General features: G+C 37.9%; 1 protein-coding gene and 1 long non-coding RNA gene across 5 annotated transcripts; one reads left to right on the top strand and one right to left on the bottom strand.

Moving 5' to 3' along the window:
- LOC309499032 lies at positions 1-16,265 on the bottom strand. Of its 4 annotated transcripts, none has more exons than XR_014206098.1 (5): positions 14,749-16,265; positions 12,148-12,233; positions 4,990-7,332; positions 4,582-4,710; positions 1-4,497 (listed from the first exon to the last, which is right to left on the bottom strand). It is a non-coding gene; the product is annotated as an uncharacterized lncRNA (long non-coding RNA). The 4 variants fall into 4 exon arrangements; XR_014206099.1 differs by having other exon boundaries at positions 4,582-7,332; positions 14,749-14,935; positions 15,007-16,265; XR_014206096.1 differs by having other exon boundaries at positions 4,582-7,332.
- A 250-nt stretch (positions 16,266-16,515) lies between these two features.
- On the top strand, positions 16,516-23,580 carry nr2f1a (nuclear receptor subfamily 2, group F, member 1a). Its single transcript, XM_082170043.1, has 3 exons — positions 16,516-17,686; positions 19,007-19,534; positions 22,358-23,580. The coding sequence occupies exons 1-3, from the start codon at positions 17,254-17,256 to the stop codon at positions 22,630-22,632; spliced, it is 1,236 nt and encodes a 411-aa protein (XP_082026169.1). The 5' UTR covers positions 16,516-17,253; the 3' UTR covers positions 22,633-23,580.
- Positions 23,581-26,082: the final 2,502 nt, after the last annotated feature.

Here is a 26,082-nt window from a genome sequence, read left to right as displayed (position 1 = left end):
TATAATAAATTGGTTTCAAAGAACTAGAATAGAGAATAGAGATGAACAGCACTTTGTAACACATAGGAGGACAGTGATGATAACTCTGTCTGGTCTGATGATAATTTGTACTCTGACTACTGGCAGAATGCAGGGCCCTTACAGAAGATGACGTTCTTTAAATGTCCCGTATGACATAATATGACAAGAGGAAATAGCATTAATAACAGTCACCCAGAGGGGTGTGTGAAAAGAGGGAAGAGTGTACTTAGACTTAAATTACATCCATCCTATGCCCTATTTCAAATGTCAGTCATCAAACCAATATTTTGGTTTGTTGTATTAACTTTTTTGTTTGACTTTTCCCACAGTGCTCCATATATTTTCATTCTTTCACCGCTGCAGTTGGTTGCTGAAGTCCAAGTGCAACATATAGTAAAAATTAAACAGGATTTGTGTGTGACATTGAGAGGCATGAGCTAAAATGTATTGATGCATATGGTTTTCTGAATTATCGCCCTTTGATCCACACCTAGAAAAACATTAAGCTTACATAAAAAGGAAAGACCAAATTTATTGCTATATGAGGGAACAAAAATAGTTCTTACGACTCGTTAAAATGAGCAGCACTAGACCGTGTTTCCGTTTTGGCAAAGAGTTCAAAGCACATCTCTCGTTCTTTTTTTCCATTTCAGCCAGACCCTGAGCCACTGGGGTGCAGTTTCACAAAGATCATACCACTGAGTGGTTTTCAGATTTAAGGGCCAAAGACCCACAAATGTTCTTGGCCGTGGTATTCAGTGACAAAACATTGCAGTTTTAGCTGTGAATATATGTGGCTGTTCTGATAGCAGATCAAATTGACCTATTGGACACATTATGGAATGCCAAAAATTCAGGTTGTTTCAATCAAGATTAATTGTTTTAAATGAAATTAAACCAGACCAAGTATGCAATAACTTTACCTAGTTATGGGGGCAGGTAGAATGATGAGACATGCAGTCGCTTCTGAATCAGATGCCAAGAAAAATACAGTTTTCCTTTTATATGACCAATTGAATGAACAGAGTCTCCTTTATGAGACTATCCTCCCTTTTAACTATGCCGTCTGCTTACATAGGACTGCTGTTACAATGGATTACACAGATAATTAAATGAGTGATTACTTTTAAATATGTTGTGATATGGTATGCTTAGAATGATGTAATTGCAGAGGCTAATATGAGGGAACTTGGAAAGTGAGCTTCATACACACACACACACACACACAAAATGATAAAACAACTGTTCTTCAAAAGCACAGTTGTCGGTACCCGGACAAAAGCTGTTATTTCATCTAAGCAAAGGAACGGCGATTCCCTGTGACAGCGTGATGGATATAAGTAAGCTGCGTATTTACAGAAGCTGATTGCATTTGAAAAAGAAAGAGTTTTCCACCCATCCTTCCTCTTATCTCCGGTCATAAATCACCCCGGCTGGCCCGCATAAATGGGGCTCTTCATAAACTTGGCACAAGCAATTCCATTTTAACCTTTACATGTGGCACTGGTCATACACTCTAAATGCAGACTGTGACCCTCATGACCTTGACCATTCATATTTAATAGTTATTAAAAGCCGGTGGCAATCTAGGCAACAAAAACAGCATCTACTGCATGACAACTAAAATCATTAATGTGTTTTCCATAAGACATGTTCACAGGTAAGATATGCATAAAGATGAGCAGTTGAGCATGTGCGCTTCCTGTGTCTTTCCATTTCATCGAATGCTCCATAATCAGTCTTATGGCCATGCTAACCTTTGACTTGGGTCCCCACTGTAAAGGCATTGCTCTTTGCCCCTAGTCCATTAGACCTGGCTGAAGTATACCTTTATAATTGCCACAGCGACCATCAAATGAACATATGAAAGCATAGTGGGGATGGGCAGAGGAGTCTGGCTGCTAACCTTTTGGCCTCTGGGTCAACATGTGCACCAGATGCTTTTGTCGAGACAGTTCATTCTGCCTTTAGCTTTGTACTGTATGGGTCGGCATGTCAGGATTATTGATGGACCCCCGACAAATATTTTATAGTTTGTGTTCGACCTTTGACGTCGGCGGAGCAAAATGACAGCAGACTATGTGTCACCACTGCAAACTACATCAGAATAAATGGCTGCAACGGTTGAATGAACCCTGTTTACAGTTTTAACGTTTCTATGATCAGAGATCTGTGCTCTTTTTGCATATTTTAATTTGGCTTCGAAGTACTGAGTTAATAGATAGTTTGGTTGCATTTTCTGACCCTTGTAAGAGGCCTTCTTAGTTGTTGTTATTTTGTTCAATGTTACCAAAAGACCCTGAATAGTGTTATGGATCCCGAATGCAGTTTTCCTCCAACCATTCCCCTTAAACAGTGACTCAGTGGCAACATCAAAGGCTTCACAAACCCTCAAGTTTCTGCACTTTACAGATACATAACAAACCATGACAAAAGGATTGTGCCTTGACTTGCTTGTTTGGTTCTAGACGGCTCAAAGGTGTTGCTGCGTTTCCATTCCATTTGTTCTTTTTGTTTTTCTTCTGTATGAAATATTGTTGTGTGTATCACAGTACTCCGACACTTTGTCCACATTATGTGTGGTAGCTTGACGCTAACTTTCTATACTTTGCTCTGGCTATCTCAGCACACCAGGCAGGCAAGAAAAGAGAAAAAGAACAACAAAATCCCTCAGCTAGCCACCCTCCCCTTTAGCACCGTTAGCCTCTTCATAACACAGACCCAGGCTTATGCTGAAGCACTGTGATTAAGATAAGCCCAACCGCAGCTGGACAATTACCTGACAACTAACCTTTTCTGGAGCCACTTAAGGATGTAAGGACCCCTGAGAACTGTTGTTTTTTTAGAGGAACACAGCTCTTGACAGCAAGGATCCTGGGAAGAGGCTAGCAATGAGTTAGTATCATAGCTGAGATTACCTTATTTCACCCACAGCATCAATGTTGAAGGACTTTGTTTCTAGACAGAGCTGAAAGGGCATTAGGATTGATTTGGTCTGTGGTGGGGAAAAAAGGTCTGTTGAGTGTTTGCACCTCAGTGCCTTCAGTGGAAGGACAGTAAGTAATTCTGCTCAAACAAACAGAGATGGAGACATCAAACCTGAATGAGTAGGCCTACATCTTTTAAAAAATGGCAAATGGTATTGGATGCGTGTATTCATATCAAACTTTTATGAAATCAACCCTGGTATACTGTAACTGAAATGTAATTTCAACACGTTCAAATTGTGGATGCATGCAAGGTGTTGAACTGGTCATTCAAGACTTGATGGGAGAAGAACCACCATAATTTAATTTGTGTAAGACTTCATTGTTTTGTGAGCATAAATTACTGGACTGCAAATATAATATTGAAATATCTTTAGTTTGTCCTTAAATGTCAGTAAGAGTTTATTGTTTGTATTATAAACTATTAGCCTATGCCCTTACCATGGAAGAAAGAGAGAGAGAACAAGCGAGAGAGAGTCTTTAACTCGAGAAACTAGTGTGTAATATTACAGGCTTTCCTGTAGCCCACAATGCTAAGGTCATGGGTTTGGTTCCCAGGGAAAGCAAGAACTGATCAAAATGTTAATGTGTACCTTGAAGGCAATGTCTGCCAAATGCATACATATAAATGTAACAAAGCAATGCATTTTCACTTGAAAATATTCAAACACAGGCCATTTTAGGCGGGGTGATGTGATATCAGTTACTTGTTTTTATAAGGTGAATTACGGCACTTATGCTCATGTGACCCAAACCTGAAGTGACCATTTCAAGGTGTAATTCCCTACTGGCAATTTGAAGTATTGCACTCAGAACATTTCTAAACTAAAGACTTGGAACCACCACTTGACTGAGGATGCACATCAGATTGATTTTGTTGTGTGTGTGTTTGTGCATGTTATGTGTTCCAGGCCCTTTAGAGTCCACATAGAGGGTCCTGGCCGGAGCTCCACACACTCTCTCATCTTCTGCCCAGGCCTGCAACATCACAACGACAGCCCCAGAGCTAGCAAACACAGTCAGGGGTGAGTGTTTATAGGCTACATTTGTTAGGGTTCTCACTGTGGTGCTTAAATATGATACCCATATGTTCAGCTAATGCACAGAAACTGTTGCTTGGTAGGATGGTGTTGTAAACATCTCGGAGGTCACTCGTTCCTGTGATTGGCCGAGGCGAAGCGCACATAACCTGCACAGCCAGACAGTCGGTCATTACCAATCCATTCTGAGCTGTGAGTGGGGGACGTAAGTATTCAAGACTTATGGCTTTGTTCAAGTGGAGCGCGAGCTTTCTCCTGGGGTTAATGCCCGCTGTGAATGCGGCTGTCAGAATCGAGCTTCTCTCTGGTTTACGCTCGTGAGGCAAAGTCAGGGGTTATTTGCTGCTATTTTTACAAGAAACGGGTTGATTTGTCTTAGGCCATTACCGTCTATTATGGCCGGGAGTCTCCGGGAAGGAGGTGGGAAGCAGCAAACGCTGGCATTCTGCCTAAAGAGAAATCAATGAAACAAATTAATCCTTCGCAGGCCGCACTGACACAGTAATCCATCATTCAGGGGTGCTTTTACACACCGAATCAGGGAGCCAGGGCTGAGGGAGAGAGCCCCAAGGGATCGCTCGCTCGCACACACATACACACAAGGCAAGACATGAACAGTCTGGTGGCACCCGCCACACAGCTGCAATCCCGCAGCCCAATGTCTAAAGGGAAAGAGATGAAAGACGTAGCATTTTATAATGGTCATTGCACGGAACATGTTCCAAGGTCGCGTCATAGTCGACTGTCTGTGGTGTTTACTGTGTGTTGATTGTCGGCGACACCACCTAAACGTCAGTAAAGAAGCACTGACAGACATGGTACAGTACATGAAGGAGAGCCAAAAAGTAGAGAAAGAATACGACAGAGGGGCATTGAGATTTCTTTTCCACCCACCACATCATGTGGTGTCGCTTTGTTCAGAAAGCTAAACATTCACTCACATTGTTCCAGTGATCAGGCACTGTGATGCAGCAGTGCATTTCCTTGGAGACCTGCTTCCTGAAGCAGAGCAAGTGTCATCATCAACAAAATACACCATTATAACCACATGTAAAGATTAACATTATATATAATCTCACCTTCCAGCCCCCAATCTCTAAATTAACACAAGAAATATTTAAAAACAAAAATACTATGATACAGTATGTGCAAATGTGGCATTGTGGAGTAACCGACCAATAAGAGAACAACTTCAATGATAGCACATGATTGGGTCATGTGATCTGCTCTGGGAAACATCTCTGTCCTTTGAGAGCTGTACACAATACTACTCCAGATAAAGCATGTGATTTCAGACAAAGAGAAACGCAGGAAATGAGAAACAGAAGAAAAGATGTTAATATGCACATATGCAAAATAATTTATTTGGAGGCATTCAGATATGTAAAACTTTAACACTGGTCAGATCATATACATTCTGCATTTTAAATCAATACATAGAGAATTACTGCTATAAATGTAATATTTACAATATAGTATGGCATACTTTATTAGTTGTTTTGCACTTTTGGTGCTGCTACACAGGTAAACCCCAGGGGATGGTGAACATAAATAAGGCAGAGCCAGCTCTTCAAGGTAATGAGGGAATGCCACTTACCTTTAAACTTTTTCTTATAGATGACTAGCAATATGGGGATATTTCAGGACAAGAGGAAGGAGGTCAAAAACACTGAATATATAGCCAATCAATATATTTTGTGATTGTGGTATGAGGAGGCAGAAGTTACATATTATTACCATGAATAATATAATGGATTATTTCCATTAAATAATACCACATGGGAAAAAATGCATCTCATCCCCCCCCCCAGGACAAATTCACCACTGCTCCTAATGCCAAAAACATATAATTGTAAAAACATATTGTTTGTGATCTGCCGAGAATGCTCTGTTGCAAACATTCATAATCATTTAAAGCAGAAAACATGTGGTTTAAAATCAAATAAATCTAGCAAATTAGGAACATATGTTGACTGGTGAGTAGTTTGTTTCATCAGTCAATTGATAATAGCTCAATAAACATATTGGCAGATAGGGTTCACCGCATATGTTGCAACTGACAACTCTGTCCGTGTAATAAAAGATTAAATCTGACACTTTCATGGCTAAAAACATCATTGTGTTTTCAGACATAGAATTAAATAATACAGTATGAGATGATCCCTAATATTGCATGCATGTGTCATAATAAATGAATGGATCATCTCACATATATGTAAAAAGACTCTGGAAATGTATGAGCATTACAATACGATGACTAAATCTATTTATATTGATTGCTTTGTTCATTGTCCCAGGTGTTTCTCTAATTAGCTATACTGCCAAATAAATAAATAAATAAGTTTGTCATCATGTAACCTAACAAATTTGTTTCAACTGGTAACATAAATCAATTGGTAACAAAAATATATTAATTTGACTATAGATTAAACAGATGACATTATGGTTACATCTAAAAAAATAGGTCAGGCAAGGGAGACAGACATTTATATTTTTATTAGTTTATATATTTTTTTAATTTAAACTGTGACTAACTTACAAAAAACCCTGCTATTGAAAATATAACTGCTAATAATTAATCTTGTAAACTAGTTTCCTGTTTCGTAATCTTTTTCATACAATGAATAATTAAGAAAACTTGCACAGAAATGTGTGAGTTTGCATTCTCTCTCATTCTTTCTTGGTCATTTTCTTTTATCTCTATCTTTCGGTTTTGTTTTGCAGTCCCTCCTTCCCCTTTTGTCTCTTGCTTATATGATGCGCCTAATTTTGTGCTCAGAGGTCAGGGAGTTTATTGCTGACTGGAATTTAAGATCTGCAGGATGTTCAATTCACTGAAGGAAAACATACACAGCTTTCCATGCAGGAAGTCCCTCACTAACTGCTGTCCTAACCATGGGGTGGAGAGCTACATTTGGAGTGCCACAGCTGTCTGTAATCGGTCCTCTTTCACTTTCAAAAACATGCTTTTTTCACAGATTTGTAAATAATAGCTCTGGTAACCTGACTATATTTATCAAAGGTTGATGTTTTATGAGGTAAAGACAAAGAGATTGCTTTGAGGAATGTGTGTTCATGGAATCATGGTTGCATTCTTTTCCTTTGCTGACAGATAGAACTGATAGAGGGACACTGCAAGAGTAATACGAGCAAACAGAGATGCAGGTGCTGTTTTTACATTCTATGAGTGTAAGTGTGTGTATGTTCAAGTATAATCAAACCATGATCATGTGTTTTTCCACCTAAAGCATGCAGATAGCTCATAGTTGCCCGTCTTTGAGAATCTGAAAAAGAAAAACAGAAAACAAGATAATACTTATTGAGAGTGTGCAACTGTCCCGTTTAGCTGAAAGTTCACTGAGCACTTTCTTAAAAGAGAAGCAGAGAGACAGTCAGATTCTAAGGTTATGTGTCTATTGCCTTCGTGTAGCGATTGCTAGGAAATGTATAGATGCACAGACAAGGAGTATATTCTTCATTGTCACTGCAACTATCTATTACTAGCTTATTGACATATTCTGATGAAGAGGGACAAAAAGAGTGACGAACAGAGGCAAAGGAAAATACAGGGATGAGTTGTTTTTTTGTGACCAAACTGCCATATTCCCTATTTTAATGCCATTGACACTGAATCAACATGCACCAATGCTAATTTTCTATGTATTGTAATCATTACGTTCACAACTTGTAATAATTACCTCAATGAGCTCATTGTTTCTGCCTTAAATTAATAAATGCTGTTAGCTATCTAACATTATATTAATATGTACATTTCTAAAATACATTACTTGGACACAGTCACCTCTGATAGATCACTCTAAATTGTAATGATGCACACTTTTTTTTTAAAGCTGCTTTGAAACTATTGTAAAAAGCGCTATTCAAATTGTATTGAATTGAAAGTGGACATGACAGTAGCAGTGTTCAAAACCTTATATTTAGTCAAAAACAATATGATAGAAACGACAAAGAAACGTTTTGCTTAGTGACAAGACATATAAGTAAATCATGAGTGCTGCTCTTGATCTGATTCCTGATTCAGGTTTTGTTGTTTAAATCCAAAGGCCTGAACTGAATCTACTGTGACTGAGGATGCTTGACATTGTTGAACATATGACTGAGGGCAACTAGAAGTGAGACTAAACAGATTAGCAGTATGATATGCATTGTTTACATAGATACACTACACCACACCCTATACAATTAGTTGGAGGATTATGGATATTATGAATTCTGACAAAACAAAATACATCTTCAGCAAATCTGTTTTGTGTCTGATGACTGAAGGGAGAAAATGTAAGTGACTTCTGCTCTGTTATTTCATTATGCAAATTATGTGATAAGGAAGCTATTATTGATAGGTTGAGATATTTGTATGTCACTTTGTTTTCTATAAATCTGAGCACAGTTGAGACAAACCTATCTGTCACATGATGGATCATTGTGTAAGAGACAATATTGGACATTGGTGACAAAAATTATATCCACTGGGTTTTAGCTTTGTAGGGAACTATAGTTGCTCTTGGCAGACATTCCAGGAAATAAGATCATCATACTTAGATGGGTTCTGTTCCTCAAACTAAAACAAATTGGCAGATGTAAAACTATAAATAATGTATATTAAAATAATAATGAAATGGTACACAGGATAATGATACACTGACAGTACTATGAGTCAAAAATAGTTAATAATAACGGTAACACTACAATAAGGTTGCATTAGTTAATTAACTAATTCAGTTACACACGAACAATACTTCTACAGCATTTATTAATCTTAGTTCATCTTAATTTCAACATTTGCTAATATATTATTAAAACCAAAAGTTGTATTTGTTACCATTAGTTAATGCACTGCGAACTAACATGACAATAAACAGCTGTATTTTAACTAACATTAACAAAGATAAATAAATAATGTAACAAATGTATTGCTCGTTGTTAGTTCATGTTATTTAACACTGTACATTAACTAATGGTGACAATTGAAACCTTATTTTAAAGTGTTACCATAATAACTTGGAAAAGAACCTTAATGTTACACTACAGTTTGTGCACACACCTATACACACGTGTCCTGTTTACTGTTTATATATTTTGTGATGTACCTTATAAGGTGCCTTGTGCTCTAAGCTCCTGTAAACAAGAATATACCTTCTATGTGTTGGTGCATATTCAAAGACAGAGCCGGTGAAGCTCTGTCTGATTTTGATCATCCTTTTTTTTTTTTTTTGTGCCATCTTTTATTAGCTATTTAAGCAACTTTGCTCTTAAATAAAGACACACATCATTCACTCAGAAAGTCTCCTGACTATACACAGCTGTTCTGGACACTCGTGGGGGAAAGGATTTCTGAACCCAGTGAGTCATCAATTTAGCTGCCTGTTGGAGCTCTAGATAGCCTCAAACAACCTGCCAGTATTTGCCTTAAAACCCTAATGTGACTAACTACTCAGCAAAGTGAAAATTACTCACAAACCCAATTTATTTTACCTTATGACTCAACATTGCTCCATAGAACTGTTGCTTTCACTTTATAAGAAGCAGCAGGTCGGAAGCTATTTTCTTTATTTGTAACTGATACTGTAAAATATATCTACATGTTGATACTTCAAGCTGCATGTTTGACAGTATAAGGGAGAGTACTTTTTCGTATTTTAAAGTTTACTTTAGAGAGAATGTTAACTTATAGTTTGAGGACATTTGGGGGCAAACTTTTTTTGACAAAAGACTGTTGTAGGAGTTAATGTTAATCTATTAATAGTTTTATAGTAGGCCTACTATTTAAATAAAAATAAAAACAATGTGGCATGACTCATATATATAGCATGTTTGTTTGAGCTATTGTTTATGATCTTTTCTCACTTCTATCACTGAACCTCTTACAACTCAAAATACCTGAGGTGTGTGTGAGTGCCAATCTTAATCATATTTACCATTAGACAACGGCAAAGCATTTAGTTTGAGTGAAACTGAAAATTGTTTTTGAAAAGTCAGACATTAGGTGTCTTTATCTGTAGTCGTCCTGCACGTGTACATTATCACCCTTTTTAAGGCAATTAATCTCGTCTGTCTTCCAGCGTGGAAGTGCCTAAGACAGACGAAATTCCAATTAAATTCCCTCTGCGGGTCGGTTTAAACAGACCATTATAAATATGCGAGGTGAGTCATACCTCACACAACAAAAGCTCTCCCCCTCAAATACAGTCGCTTATCGTTGCTCTTCTCTGCTAAGAAGACTTCCGCTCGTGTTAAGCGGTGTGCTTATTTAGGATTTGCTCTTGTTCGGACATTCGTTGTGAAACCATAACAAAACGCGATGACAAAAGGTTGAAGCAGATAAAAGTAGGGTGGACATTTGGTTTCTCGGCAATCTCTTGGATTATAAATTATATTGGGGTGTAGGATACTTTTTGTGTTGAATTCCTAACTAACTTAACCCATTGTTTCCTAAAACATCTTGCACTAACAACGTTAAATAGGATAATAGATCTGGATATAGGCTTGCTTTTTTATGTTACAGTAGAAGGCTAGGACTATATGACTATTTTCAATCATGTAAACCATATACCACAACGCGATATACGACTGTGCTGGTTGCAGGTCGGTATAGGCTATACGTTCTTATCGTAAGTAACTATAACGTCCGTAGGCCTACTTTATTTTACAAACAAACAAGCACATCAACGTTTACAGGAGCAGTCAGGTGCAAACGTGCTTAACTAAGGCATTGACTTTCTCCAATATGTCGAAGAGTTGGTCTCTCCAAAACGAAGAGTGTGAAACTGCCTAAAGTGGAAATTGTGTCATCTTGTGCAAGTGTTTTCAATAATTACAGAATTTAGTCAAATGAAGGACTATGGCTTTGGTAAGATAATATTTTATAAATATCGATGCTAACTTCATAATTATTCATAATTAAAATAATAAAATATTAATTCATTTATTTTGTTTATTAAAAATATTTTAAGAGCACATGTTGTCTTCTGACATCAATATCATAATTAAAAATATAGCTTCTCTCTCTCTTGCTATTATTTATTTGTTTATCAAAGTAGTCCTGCATTAAGTTATAGCCTACCGTCTGCAAGTAAATCCAGACCTATCACGTGACATGCGCACACCGTTAAGTGCCGCTTTCCAAACCGATTGTGATTTTTACACACTTTTTTCCCAGGATGTATGGTATCCTATGGCTACAATGAATTTAAAATTATCAAAAGGCATTAATATTGTTTATTAAATGTCCCATTGCCTCTGATGAACTAAAAACAAAATAAAAGTTGAAAAAACATCATTTTAAATGCATGTAAAGAAGCTGAGTGGTTGCTATGGCCCGGGTGGAGACTCTCCTTAAAACGATTACATTCTATTTATGTAGCGATGCTTTTGAGAAAACATGCCCGAGAGATTAAGTAGCCTACTTACGTGCACCTGACGTTTTACTTCTGCTTCCTTCTTCTTTTGCTTCGGGAAACCTAGCCCTTATAGGCTATCTTTATTAAATATCCCCCCATGTGTTTGCTAAAAACTAATTTAAGTAGCCTAACACCTAGACAAGTCGACACCTAGTTTACTGTCATTACAAATATTTATTTTTAATTAATTATTTTAAGACTTTTATGAATTCTGTATGCTGATAAGTTCCTTCCCATGTCTACAGGGCCTAATATCTGAAATGGAGCTCTTTAAGGATTTGCTGACAACATACGATACGTATACTTTAGTGTCATTGTTGTGGTTGTCATGCCTTTTGAGGGAATGTCAGAAGCGCAAGTTAGCCTAATTATGGGTCTGGGCTCGTTTTAACTGCTAACGGATTTATGATCTTGGTCTATGAGGCCATCCAAGGCAATTAGTACATAAGCTCTAAATAGATGATGGTTTGTGAGCAATAAAGCCATTACCTCCAGCATAAACTGACAGTCTCTCTAAGTAAACTCCTACCACAAGCTAACTAGAAAGAAAAAAAATCCCCAATTGTGGACAATTACAGCCAGCTCGATTTTATAATTAATTCGGAATTTGACAATGCATTTAGTTTTGTGGGCCACTCAAAAATCTATAAGCTGTAAAAAAGAATAGGCCTATTTTCATACCTGTTTTTCTTCATCCCCCGTGACGACCACCGTAATCATCCTATAGGCCATCAACAGAGCCCCACACTGGCAGTAAGATGATTCGCCTGTTTATGTGCATTGTAAATAAAGAGATGTTAAAGTGTTTTTTATTTATTTATTATAATCTGTTTGTTTGTTTTTCCTCCAAAAAAAAAAAAAATCTACATAGCTTTAGTTGGTTATCTGACCCAAGATATAAAGAGACTGCCATGCTGTTTATTACGCCTATAGGCAATATTCAGCTAAATCTTCAAGCATGAAACACAAATGGGTGGGGGGAATGCTGGAGTGATTTTGTTCGAAACATTAACGAGTACGTATTTTAAATAGCCCATGCAGTAATATTAAGTGGCGTAGTTTAAGATATTTTCCACAACTCTCCCCACTACCCTTTCCATTAAGAGCGATTAGATGATGTCCATTGAAAGTTGCTGATCCATAGAGAAAATGGCAGTGGATAAAAGGCGATTTCAAGTGACCTTCTCGTCCCTTTCACACCAATCTGAGCCCCCAAATAGTTAGGGATCAAATTGAACAAAAGCCCCCTCCTCTTCCCTTTCAACTCACAAAGTGACAAAAACCCACCATCGCATTAGAGAGGCGCGCAACGTGTTTAAAAACTGAGATTATTGCAGAGAGCAAAATATAACCAACTAGAACAGAATGTCTCTCTTAACGTTATTTGCTTTCTTCAATGCAACACTCACAACGTAGATAACTTTAAAACTATACCATAAGCAAATGCTTCCCAAAATGTTTATCACATTTAAATTATCCGCAATTTTAACTAAAACGCGTTGTGTTACTTGCAAGGTAGTGATCCTCTACTTTGATGAAAGTTTTGATATATTGCTTTGTTGATTACTTGTTTTTTTTTATCTGTATTTCTTCAAGTTTATTTTTCTGTCATGCATTTTTTTTTTTTTTTTTTTTACTATCTAGCCTATATATTTAAACCTTCATATTATACTTTTGTATGTAATGATTACTTAAATTCTAAAACTGCTCATGACAGGCCTGGTATCAAGCAACAGACAATTCAGATATGTCTTTAGTATGATCCAGTCATTGCGATATACAAGCAATTCAGTTTCAAGGGAAGCTTTATTTTATCTGTACGGAGACGAAGAGGTATAAACTACAAACCTAACTCTTTAGAGTGTTTTAGGTTCAGATGTTTACTGTAAAAACTGTAAATGTAAGTACACAAAAAATGTACAATTTATTCTGTTTTCAATGTGACTTTGGATAAAAGTAACATCATAGGTGTCTGATAAAATAAGGAACGTTTTATCCCTGCGGTGTCCTTAGAGTTTATAGCATCTAACCCGAGCGTATTTACATTCGTGCTCACTTGGTAGGAGGTCTGCCATTCGTGGGATTTTATTACTCGAGCAGCTCTTCGGGTGCATGCATTAGACTAAACGGTATATGTTGTTTATTGCTATTTTGAACGAGTTTGCACGGTCATTAAGAAATATAACACTATATTACAAATTGCATGAGGTCCTGTGAAACGATGAATTACCATCACCATCATTATTTTTATTAATATTATTATCATCATCATCATCATCAAAACATTACAGCATTAAGACGCTTCTCTTCGACCTTCGTTGATTTCAATAGATAACATAACTTAGTCATATGATAATGATTATCTAATTTTATTTTATAATTTTATAATGATAATTATCCTTTATACTGCCATTTGAAACATTGTAACTAACTTTTTGAACATTGTTTTGCACTTTATTTTACTTGCTTCCTATCGATAAAACGTACAAACTCATGACTAACAAAAGCTTTTTGATGAGTACAAGGCCTAACGCTATATTTCTATATAAATAGGCACACACACACACACACACACACACACACACACACACACACATATATATATATATATATATATATATATATATATATATATATATATATATATATATAATGATCCCAAAAAATAAAAATAAGTAGCCTAATATATGGTGAAATGTGCTCTCTCTCTCTTTAATTGTGCCATGATTGCCTTTAAGTATGTTGATAACTCATTTAAGGAAATCCTTAAAGGCAGATATAGGCTATAGGCTACATTTATACTTCTTTAATTTGGTTTTTTGCTTCTTCTCAAAATTGTTTATTTTTTTATGAACACGCGTCAGCCCTACTTTATTCTGAACATGTCTATCGTATAATCGTCCTTTTAATCCGTTGACATTATCACTTAGACAAACAGACTGCTATCGATCTTCCCATTACGAGATCATACAAGACGAATAACACAGGTGAAAAGGCGTTTCTTAAAGTCAAACGTTCAGTCATGTTCAGCGTTACTACAACGTTAGAGGTTTTTTTGTTTTTAAGAGTAAGTAGGCAAGTGCAAGTGATCGATAGAATTCTATCCACCGATCTCCCGTGGTCTGTATCCGCATTGCTTTCACCTGACAGTCTCACGTTCTTAATTTGATGAGTATTTGAGGTTTTAGTTTGATACAAGTTTACGTATACATTGCGAGATATTTATATGAATTTCACCCCCCAAAAAAATCTGGGATTGCATAAAGTGATAAAAGTACTTGCCTTTCAAATATGGACCAAACTGAGAAACCGCCGATCCCAAAGTATGATACCCACCAGTCGCTGGGCGCTCGCACTTTGAATGTCCAAGTGTCCACTTTACCATTTCTTCAATACTGTTCTCATGCGTGCCTTGTGTTCCCCCATTCGCTGTCCCTCTCCCTCTCTCCCCTCTCGCTCTCTTCCCTGTCTGTGGAGTAAAACCTTGATGGTACACTTTAAGAAGTTTCTCTTTGTTCATTTTAATCTTATTCGTTTCACCTTTGCAAAGAACAGAGGACAGCAGCGTGCGTTTCTGCGGATCGGTGTGAGGAGAGACGGAGGAAGCTCCGCGGTCGAGTTGAAAATAGGCTACCTATTTGTAAGGGTTTCGTAAACGGACGGATGTCGGTGTTTGCCTCCTCTTAACTTCTTTCGCACAGTTTTGGACCGTTGATGCAGAGTTCATATATAGCAGAGTTCATATATAGCAGAGTTCTGGTGAAATAGTTTGTCATGATAAAAGTTACTAAGAGGTTTATTTAATAGCATGCTTAATTTGCTTTTAAACATCTCGCTTATGTCAACTGGCAATTACCAAAACTTGTTTCTCCGTAAAACTCATTTCTAAGTATAGGCATTGCTAAATAAAACAGGATTAATGATTATCAAGTTGCACTAGATCATGATCAAAGTAAGACTTTGAAATCATCATATAGCCTAAGTGTCATAAATACATCAATAAAATTAAAATCTGATAAGTTCATCCCACAGCGTAATTCGTCTCTGAACTACATTTAGGAACATGCGAAAAATGACAATAAATTACTCATTTTTATGTCGCTGTAATTGTCTACTGTACGCTAGATGGCAGCCCGATCCAGACATTATAAGCCTGTACAGCGCAGCCTTCGGCATTCATGCACAAAAAGCCGGTTTCCCTGCGCATTATAGTCTACAAAAAAACTTCCATCGTTGATAATCTGTTAAAACACACTGAACGATGGATTTTTATACTTTCCAATATCATAATAGTCCGATTCCTCTTTTGTGCCCTGGCTGGCTGCTTGATCTGTTTCCTATCACTGCTAAAGCATTCCATTATACTGATATCTTTTTAGTCAAACTATAGTCATCACGAGTCCCAATACGTTTTTCATTTATTTATTTGATCGTTTTACTGAGAACTATATGAATATAAGTGACGCGTGAAAATCTGCTTTATGCATTGATACGCAGTTTCCAATCAGTATTGTTCTGTCAAATTACGTAAAATGTCAATGGGACCTTCATAGTTGAAATCTGGATGTTGCGATGGGTATTTTTGTAATAAAGACTACAGCTTTGAACACAATACTTTCAACTTTGTGAGGCTCGCAGCAGTTCTCTCTGCCTCGCATTTGTTTATATTTCACGTGCGCGTATAGTTCGCTTATTGCTTTCATCCCGCTTTTAGCCGCTTCTTTCTGGGGTTTCTTCCTCTTTTTGTGACAATAGACGGTCCATTCTAATCGGGTTTCAAAGTAAATAGCCGCGCAGGGGCGAGCGCAATGTAAATTGTGCTTGTCAGAGCCCTCAGTCGTAGGTAGCGAGGAGCGAGGACTCTAACCAATGGAGTGAAGGAGGCTTGGCTAACCTTAGCCTCCCATTTTCTCTCTCCCCCCCGATGCAGGGTTCTGACCAGTCAGTCGCCTTTGATTATCAGTTGCCAGCAGCCCCTCTCTTGGCTCCTTGACACGAGCACCATATAAGGCGCAGCGATCTCCATAGAAACGTGTCAGTTTCAATAGTAGTGTCAAAGTTCACTATATACAGACATTCGCGCAGATCTCCGTTTCGGAAACATTGCTCCGCTGGTACTCCCGTTAAAACGCATTCTTTTTTTGAGTCTCTGCTCCTTACATATTCCATTAGTTGGCTTTTTTTTTCCTTCTTCTTTTTATCGTTGCTCTGTTCCTACTGGAGAGGTGAAACTACATAGGCACTCGGGCGACGTTGTTTTTCTTTTTTTTTTTTTCTTTCGTCGGACCAGATGAGCTTTATTCATGAACATAGATAGAGAAATCCGTTCTTCAGTGTTTCCTCCTCTTCAACCGCGAAGACGGAGAGAGGAGCAAGGAAGGAAAAAGAGGGGAATTTATTTTGCACAGCACTTTGGATCTCCGGTCCACCAGAAAGCTATTATTTTTGCTTCAACGTGAAGAATTTTTATTGCGGTATTTTTTAAGAAAACTGATTTTCTTTTTTATTGCGTCTGGGATCGCTTTCTCTATACACGATTGGGTTCCCGAATGGCTGTCTGCAATTTACCTTGGAACTGGCCTCCCGACAATTGCATATCCTGATCGGGTGCCTTTCTATCGACTGCGGTATTTTGAATGTATTGATCATTTTCTGCTTCTACTTTTTTCCTTATGAGATTGAGTGCTCCGATTTGAATTCGCGCTGCCGTTCGTTCAAGACTTCCCTTTTCCCTGCTCCGATATCCGAGCGACCAGTTCGCTTGAAAGCACTTTTCGGGCCCGAGATATGGCAATGGTAGTTAGCGTATGGCGAGATCCGCAGGAAGACGTGGCCGGAGGACCTCCGAGCGGCCCCAATCCAGCAGCTCAGCCGGCGAGGGAGCAACAGCAGGCGGCGTCAGCGGCACCACACACTCCGCAGACTCCCAGTCAGCCAGGACCCCCGTCCACACCAGGGACGGCTGGCGACAAGGGCAGCCAGAATTCTGGACAGAGTCAGCAGCATATAGAATGTGTTGTTTGCGGGGACAAATCGAGCGGCAAGCACTATGGTCAATTCACCTGCGAAGGATGCAAAAGTTTCTTCAAGAGGAGTGTCCGAAGGAACTTAACATATACATGTCGTGCCAACAGGAACTGTCCTATTGACCAGCACCATCGTAATCAGTGCCAATATTGTCGGCTGAAGAAATGTTTAAAAGTGGGCATGCGGCGGGAAGGTGAATATATTTTTTTAAACGCAACACTCTATTGCTACACACATGTTTATTGTTCAGAGCCTGTTACATAAAGCTCGCACATATACACATACAAACGCGAAATAAATTCGCTGTGATTGCTTACTAAAGAGTGTCAGAGGGCGCGTACATGCAGTAGTAAATCCGCTCGCATAGGCAAGAGCAGCATGCATCTAATTCAAGTGATATTGTTCACATAGATAGGCAAGCATCATATGCACCCTTTCAACTCAGCCAATTACATGATATATTAAAGTCACCTATGAACACTGTATGCGTGTAAAAGAGAAAGAGAAGGATAAAGTGTGTGTGTGTGTGTGTGTGTGTGTGTGTGTGTGTGTGTGTGTGTGTGTGTGTGTGTTTGCGCGCGCGCGTGCGTGCTGAAAGACTGCACAAGCCTACCGAAAAGACTACTACACGCACTAACCACTTATTGTACACTTAAATGAAATAAGGTGCTATAGTTTTATCTTTGAAAATAAGATGTGCATCTGTTTTTACGCCGTAGCTTAGAATAAGCGTTTAGAGGCCTGTCTGTCCCCTCTCAGCCTAAGCTGTATGCGAACAATGGCCTTTGCAAGTCTACTCTTAATAACTGAGCAGAACGAAACTGCTATTAATGACCCCTAAATTGTCTTAAAATAAGAAATAGTTCAACGTAAGATAATGCCTATATATAAATGCTTTTTTACCAATAATTAAAACAAAGTCTTCGTGCTCGATTGTGGATCCAAAAAATAAAATCAGTTTGAGAGTTAGTATATTAATCATTAAATTGCCTGTAAACTTATTACTACACATAAATCTATGTATATTTCAGGTAAAGTAATATTGGAGTGTAGTATTTGTAACAAGAAAGAGGCTGCTGTAATTGAACTAGTTCTGAGTAGTCGAGATTTAAGATCGATCCTCGTCCACAGTGTTTACAACATGCAAATCAAACAAAAAACATAAACAATTGTAATGTGTTCGTGTGTACGTGTGTGAAGACACACACAAAAAAAAAAAAAAAAAAAAAAAAACGAGAAAGAGCTAGAGAGAGTTTGTATGTCTTCATATTAGCTATTGAAGTACATAAACAAAGGTAAACATCACCGTCTAATAATAGGTTATATGAATTCAAGGACCATTTGAAAGTATTTCTTTCCCCCGAAACGCAGTGCCAAATAGTTTGTAATTTAGTTGAAATTTCGTAGATGTTAAACAGCAGTCCATACTACTCATGCACTCGAAGTAAAGCTTCAACATGATGTTTCACAGTTTTAGATGTACATTTCCTCTCCCTTTCTTTCTTTTTGTCAGCGGTTCAGCGAGGAAGAATGCCTCCAACCCAACCGAACCCGGGCCAGTACGCGCTAACGAACGGGGATCCTCTGAATGGTCATTGCTATCTCTCCGGATACATCTCGTTACTACTTCGGGCAGAGCCTTATCCTACGTCTCGCTATGGCAGCCAGTGCATGCAGCCCAATAATATTATGGGGATCGAGAACATCTGTGAGCTTGCGGCTCGTCTGCTCTTCAGTGCTGTGGAATGGGCGAGGAACATCCCTTTCTTTCCAGACCTGCAGATCACCGACCAGGTGTCCCTGCTCAGACTGACATGGAGCGAGTTATTTGTGCTAAACGCGGCTCAGTGCTCCATGCCCCTACATGTGGCCCCACTGCTTGCCGCTGCCGGCCTGCACGCCTCGCCCATGTCGGCGGATCGCGTCGTGGCCTTCATGGATCACATTCGTATCTTCCAGGAACAAGTCGAGAAGCTCAAAGCACTGCACGTCGATTCTGCAGAATACAGCTGCATTAAGGCAATAGTGCTCTTCACATCAGGTGAGTGTGTGAGACGAGGCCTACTTACAGACATAAGGGGGCAATGCAATACGGGGTGGATAAGCTTCGGCATCGAAGCTTCATAGTGGGCCTCAAGCTGGCTTTGTGCTGTAAAATCTCTTTAGCGCACAAGTGGTAGACCTATTTCAAATGTATTTAAAATACATTCACAATATTTAATATTTAATGTAATACAAAGTGTCATATAGGCCTATTATTGTAGTCAACCGATAATATTATTTTGCAATATTAGTGGAGGCTGACAATAAAGCATAAATTCAATTTATGAGCTTGAATATGCATTTCACATTAATTCTATATTTTTGGAAAATATTTAGGCCAATATTTGTTCAATCAAGTGTAGATCTCATTAATATCTCTCTTAAATCTGCACTGTTCACAGTCGTATACGATGCCACAGTTTACATACACAAATATACATCTGGGGCCCTCTCTGTTGAGAAAAGGTTGCTATTATTAACAATTGCTTTTAAGCTAGGGTAGCCTAATATTTAAAATTATATTTATTTTAGACTTCGCAGAAATATCCGTCAGACTGGTGTTAGTCAATTTAATGATGGGTTAATTTGTCAAATAGTAAAAAAAAAAAACTATTAAAAAAAAAACTATAACAATTTTGACAAAACATTGATCGACACCAAACTGCCATCACACCTCTAGCATCGTACTATATGTTTTTAATATATTAGTTTTTTTTTTCTGAGCAACAAACGATAATAACACTATTAAGGTTTACGCACTGTTGTTTCTGATATTATAACAACGTAATTTTATTACGTGCGTACTTTTATGTCTTAATTACGGTGATTTGATATTCATATGCTAAAATTTAAATGAAATGTTATGAATGTTATATATATATATATATATATATAGCAGTTGGATATACAATCAAGTCAATACAACTAAACGTCTTTGATTGTTGAACAAAAGTTCAGGCTTAACACACACACACACACACATACACACACATACATATACATATACATATATATATATATATATATATATATATATATATATATATATATATATGTATATGTGTGTGTATGTGTGTGTGTTAAGCCTGAACTTTTGTTATATATATATATATATATATATATATATATATATATATATATATATATATATATATAGCCTAAATGAACTAAACGTGTCTAAAACGAGACTATAGCTTACTGATTATGTTCTGTAGTATAGCCATAAAATATGTAGTCTGTTTCCCTAAGGTGAAAATAAGATGAGGCGTTCAAGTTAGTTTAAGTAGGCCACGGTTCGGTTTACACTTTGTGTATTGCCTTAATTTTCAGAAATATGCGTTAGTGTTGATTAGCATATGTAAAGCATGCCAAAAATGTAAAAACATTTGTTTATGTTTTGAACATCTAATCTTTGCCACCGAAATGTAACGTTATAGGCTATTCTTTTCTCAATGACGTCAGTCTCACACAGAACGTTCCTTGCCATTCTTAACAATGAATTACAAAGCACTCAGATATTTGGGTCTGGACTGGGTAACGTTTCAAAACAACTTCTAGACACTTCGGTATATCAGGTTTTCCTTATTCGTAAGACTTGAAAGCAATATGTTTCGATAATAATTAGTAGACTATATCTTCTGATTTGTTACCAGGCCGAAGTGCTGCATAACATTTTGAACATATAGTCATATGTTTCACGTGATGGATTAACAATTCATAATGCGCCCCATAGTTTTGTATCTTCCTCGAGTTCTTTCTTATTAAGTGTAAATCGTTAAGTAAACTATTAACAGTAGCATTCCTACACGTACGAAACACAATATTGTAGGCTATTTTGCTGAATTGTCTCTGTTTTTATAGCAGTGCTTTCTGCAGCGTAAAGTGGCCCATGAGGTCACATTACTGAGAGATTTTAGCAAGGACTTAGCACAGTTCAGAAGTTCAGAAGGTTATTGTATTTGACCGCAGTGTGTTCTAGTCCAGTCCAATTAAGATCAGTCCGCCGAGGCACGTTGCACACAACGCCATTACACTTTAAGTCGTAAATTCAACAAGACGTAAACTCTTATTTTGAATATCTTCAACAGAGCCGCCATATTAGAATGCTGACAAAATGCGTATTGGCCTGGCGATGGTGTTCAAGAGAGAGGACGTTTGGCTGAACTGATTCTAGCAGTCCCAGTGGTTGAGCTATGTGTTTAGGCTACTTCATTGGCGTTTATTGCAAACATGTTTGACGTAATGTCATTAATTGACATACACTATTGACCCAGAGCAGTTTTCTGTAAAATACATGTCTTTTTCGTAAATTTAGGCGATTGTGTCCTCAGGCAAGTCCAATAATAAATGTGATTGCTTCCAGCGGCCTTGCCTCCTCATTCAAACTCACAGCAGAGGCAACTGCTGGTACAGGGATTCGCACGAGAAATGACTCGGTAGCATCTGGAAAGCAATTAGGTTATAATTCTGTTATTACCATGCCAAATTCTCTTTCAAATACGTAGCTGGATATTTCCATGTTTGACGCCTTCTCCATCCTCTTCAGTCAAGCTTACTATGCACCCTCGTCCTTACGAACACTTTGTTTAGTCTGATTTGTGAGCGCGCATGTGGTATGTCCCCTACAACGCAGGGAATACGTTCTGTTACTCTTGAGGGATTGCGCAGTCGTATTGTTTATTTATATTACAGGCAGCCTCATACGCTGCGTGATGCATGATGTTGGGCTCGTGTTTGTTCATCTCACTTTGTCAACAACACGTAATGCTGATGCTGAATGATAACCTGGGCCTCTTTTCTGTGCTGTGTTTTGTCTACTCAGACGCTTGCGGCCTGTCAGATGCTGCACACATCGAGAGCCTGCAAGAGAAGTCTCAGTGCGCCCTGGAGGAGTACGTGAGGAGCCAGTACCCGAACCAGCCCAGTCGCTTTGGCAAGCTTTTGCTGCGACTGCCTTCTCTCCGCACTGTCTCTTCGTCAGTAATTGAACAGCTGTTCTTCGTTCGCTTGGTAGGTAAAACTCCCATTGAAACCCTCATCAGGGATATGTTATTATCCGGGAGCAGCTTCAACTGGCCCTACATGTCCATTCAATGATCCGAATGAGCGAGTGAGACAAAAAGACTAAAGGACCAAAATTCTGCAAGCCCTTTCAAGAAGACTATATATATAGGACCTAATTTCTGACCACTTAGGAAGACACTCTTTTTTGTCTTCTGGGACCGAAATGGAATATGTAATGTACAAAGATTAAAGAACTGGACGTACTCCCGTGCAAATCCATCGCCGTCATCAAGAACACTCTCCATTTTGTAAAATACTAGTCTTTATTTTCATTTTCTTTTGTTTTTGTTTTTCTTTTGTAAAGAACAAAATACGTACAATTAAAATGAAGAACATCATATGCGCAGTAAATGAGCAAGACTTAGCGGGAAAGAAATTTCCAAGCAATTATAAGAAATGTCCTGTGTCTATGTATCTCTGTTTTGTATTTTTTCTGGTTCTAAACCAGTTTTTTTCTGTGATTCTATACTAATGATTTTTGATATAACCTTTTGCTTCTTATAATGAGTGCGATATATGTTGTTGAAGATATGTTCTCCAAGAATTAAAATTGAAGTGAGAATTTAAAAATAAAGAAAAACATTAGACAAATAAGACACAGTCTAATCGCAATGACAATTTCACTGATGGTTGAGCCTTCCCCCCCCACTTGATGCTATGGACATGCAACTTCGGCAAAATCTGACCTCATGGACATTTTGAAGGAGAGGACACCGGTGAAACTTTTTCTTGGTCGTATGTGTGTGCGAGTGTGTGTGTTGAGTCAATCATCAGTCAGAGATAAAAGACATGAAAAGTCAAAAGCACTTTTAATATATCATTTTCAAATACATTTTGTTTGTTTCGTCTTGATATTTCCGCTATTTCTTTTTTATTGGATGTTGCCTTTCATTTTTTGCTCAATCCATGATATGCCTGTGCAGAAGGGTCGCGTGAAGTTGTGTGATGGTGACTATACTATTAAAAAGGAAATAGGCAACACTTGTCTCGCTCTCAGCAAATTCAATGTTCTTCATGCTATTAATGAGCTTTTTGGGGTGTGCTTTTACATGCATGCATATTTTTGTTTGGTAAGGAAGGCCAAAAAGCACTTAGGTTTGTTTCTTCTGAACGTTTTAATACGCTGACCAGTACATTGACACAAAATTTCAAGCCCGTCAAGAAGAGTTTTGAAATACTGTAAAACCTCTATAGAATGCCACATATCTCACAAATGCAAGCATTCGAATACTTTTGGTGGCATATTTATTCTCTGTGCGGGTTTTGGGGAGCACGTGCGTTTTATAGCCTATATGATCTGGAGTCAGCATCGTGCGCAGAATACAATTTCTGTGACGTTGCTACCGACTGGTTCAAAGATCTATGCCTGTTTCAGCGCATTAATGTTTAATATTTTTCCCAGGCTGAACTGAAACGCTTGCTCATAGTCAAAGGGAAGATATACAGAAATGCCGTCCCTCTAATAAGGCAACAAGGGTTTATTCTTCTATCACCACAGTTTTGAGAAACGAAGTGGAGAGAAAGAGAAAACAAATCCATCTAAACTCGCAGACTATTATTACTTTGATGTGATCGCGAACGGATCTGTGTAAGGACAGATGTTTTCTCAAGGAACGCAGCAGCAGTTATATGTGTGATCAATCTAAGATATGTATAATGCCGCATGTAAGCCGGTCGATAGGAGCACTAAATGTGATGTATTGTACCGAGATAGAGAGAAATTCATGTGCAGCCTCGTATGATTGGTTAAAACCATGCAAGGAAATCACTTGATACTCATACATGATTGTCCTTCATATGCACGTAAACATTTTACGTGTGATGTTACGGTGTTTCTAAGTACAATGACAAGAACTTTCGCTGACCCCAATGTCACTGAAAATGTTACTGAGCACTGCTCTTTGCATTCAAGTTCGTTATTCTTTCACATAAAGAGAGAATGACCGAATCACAGAAATAATATGCGGGTTTTCCTATGCCCTAATTATTCGTGATCCATACTGTTTTTCAGTAAACCTACCAGGTAATGCTGGCGTTGACATGTTTAATTTAAATAATCTTTTGGTTTATAGCGCCTTTAAAAGCTATTTGTGGTTCAGCATTCAAAGCGACTGCAAGAAACCACATTTGCTAAATATTCAGTATTATTTATATTCGAAATATATATGTTCGATGGGGACGATCAGTGTTAATTTCATGAAATAATCTGTAGTAGCCTATACAATCTTTGGAGGGACTGTTAGCTTGTTGGTGATGAAGTTAACGATCATGTGCAGGCTATGTTTTCTTTTGGGTATAGCCTTACCAAACCAATACATTAGCGCTGTAAAAAGAATTTACTTCAGAAAAAAAGTCAAACACAAGCGTGACCATATATATTTGTTACTATAGAGTGTAATTGCGCATGGGTTTCTCTAATTTAAATATGGTCAGGTTAGGCTATTAGGGGGGAAAAAAGATGCAATACACGAGGGAATTCTATTGAGGACAAGTACTAGAGACTTTGTTGCTGGAAACCAAACATGTTTCACAAAAGGACTAAATGTGTACCGATATAGTCAATGTGTTGTCAATTTTTAAATCAAAGTCAGTAGGACTTAAATTACCCAAATATGGCAACAAAGGCAAGTGTGCTCTTGTTTTTTTATATAATGCTTTGACTAAAGTGTTGACCATCACATTGAGCTGAAATTTAAAACACTTTCATGTTCAGCAGTAATGAGATCAAAATCCCTGAAGATTTTTCCCTCTATTTCACGGGAAATAGCAGAATGAGAGGAACACATTCTATTGAGATTTACATTTGTTGGACTTGAGGCTATATAAAGCAATAGTTGCTAAGGACCGAATTCGTGCCATGTGTTCCTAATTAACAAAGCAAAAAATATCCATAAAATAACATGAATCATATACAACAAGAAATGGGCTATTCTAGTCTCTGTATGAGGTGCATGTCAGCCTATGTTGTGTACTAACTTTCGTTACTTGTTCTCTTCTGCGTACATTTTAAATGCACATGTTCTCATAATTGTCAGTCAGTGGTTTCAGTCAATTTCTTCACTTAAGATCTAAAGTGGGTTAGGAGGTTAGCATGGCAGTTTTACCTCACTAAAAAGACTACCAAATGACTGAGACACATACAGTTTCCCTACAGAAAATAAATTGTCACTGCGGGCATGGAATGTAACTGCTGTTAGCTTGACTGAGGTACGAGTGTTTATCTTATACATTTAGGATATTCGGACATAATTTATGGTTTTTGATGTTGTCTGTGTGCACTGGAAGAACAGACACCTAAAAAAAGGAGTTAGACAGTTGTGTTATTTCGATCTGGGCCTTTGGTCATCACACTGGTATATCTAAACCAAGCTAAATGCGTGTCGTTTCATTCCATTTATTAACCTACATGCGAATGGGACAAAATAGTGTTATTTATTTGCTTAAGCTTGTTAATGTGACTTCATATAAGATTATCTATCTATC

The sequence above is a fragment of the Leuciscus leuciscus genome, assembly GCF_965113295.1.
Source record: "Leuciscus leuciscus genome assembly, chromosome: 5".
NCBI classification, from domain to species: domain Eukaryota; kingdom Metazoa; phylum Chordata; class Actinopteri; order Cypriniformes; family Leuciscidae; genus Leuciscus; species Leuciscus leuciscus.
This window is presented reverse-complemented; position numbering and strand designations above follow the sequence as displayed.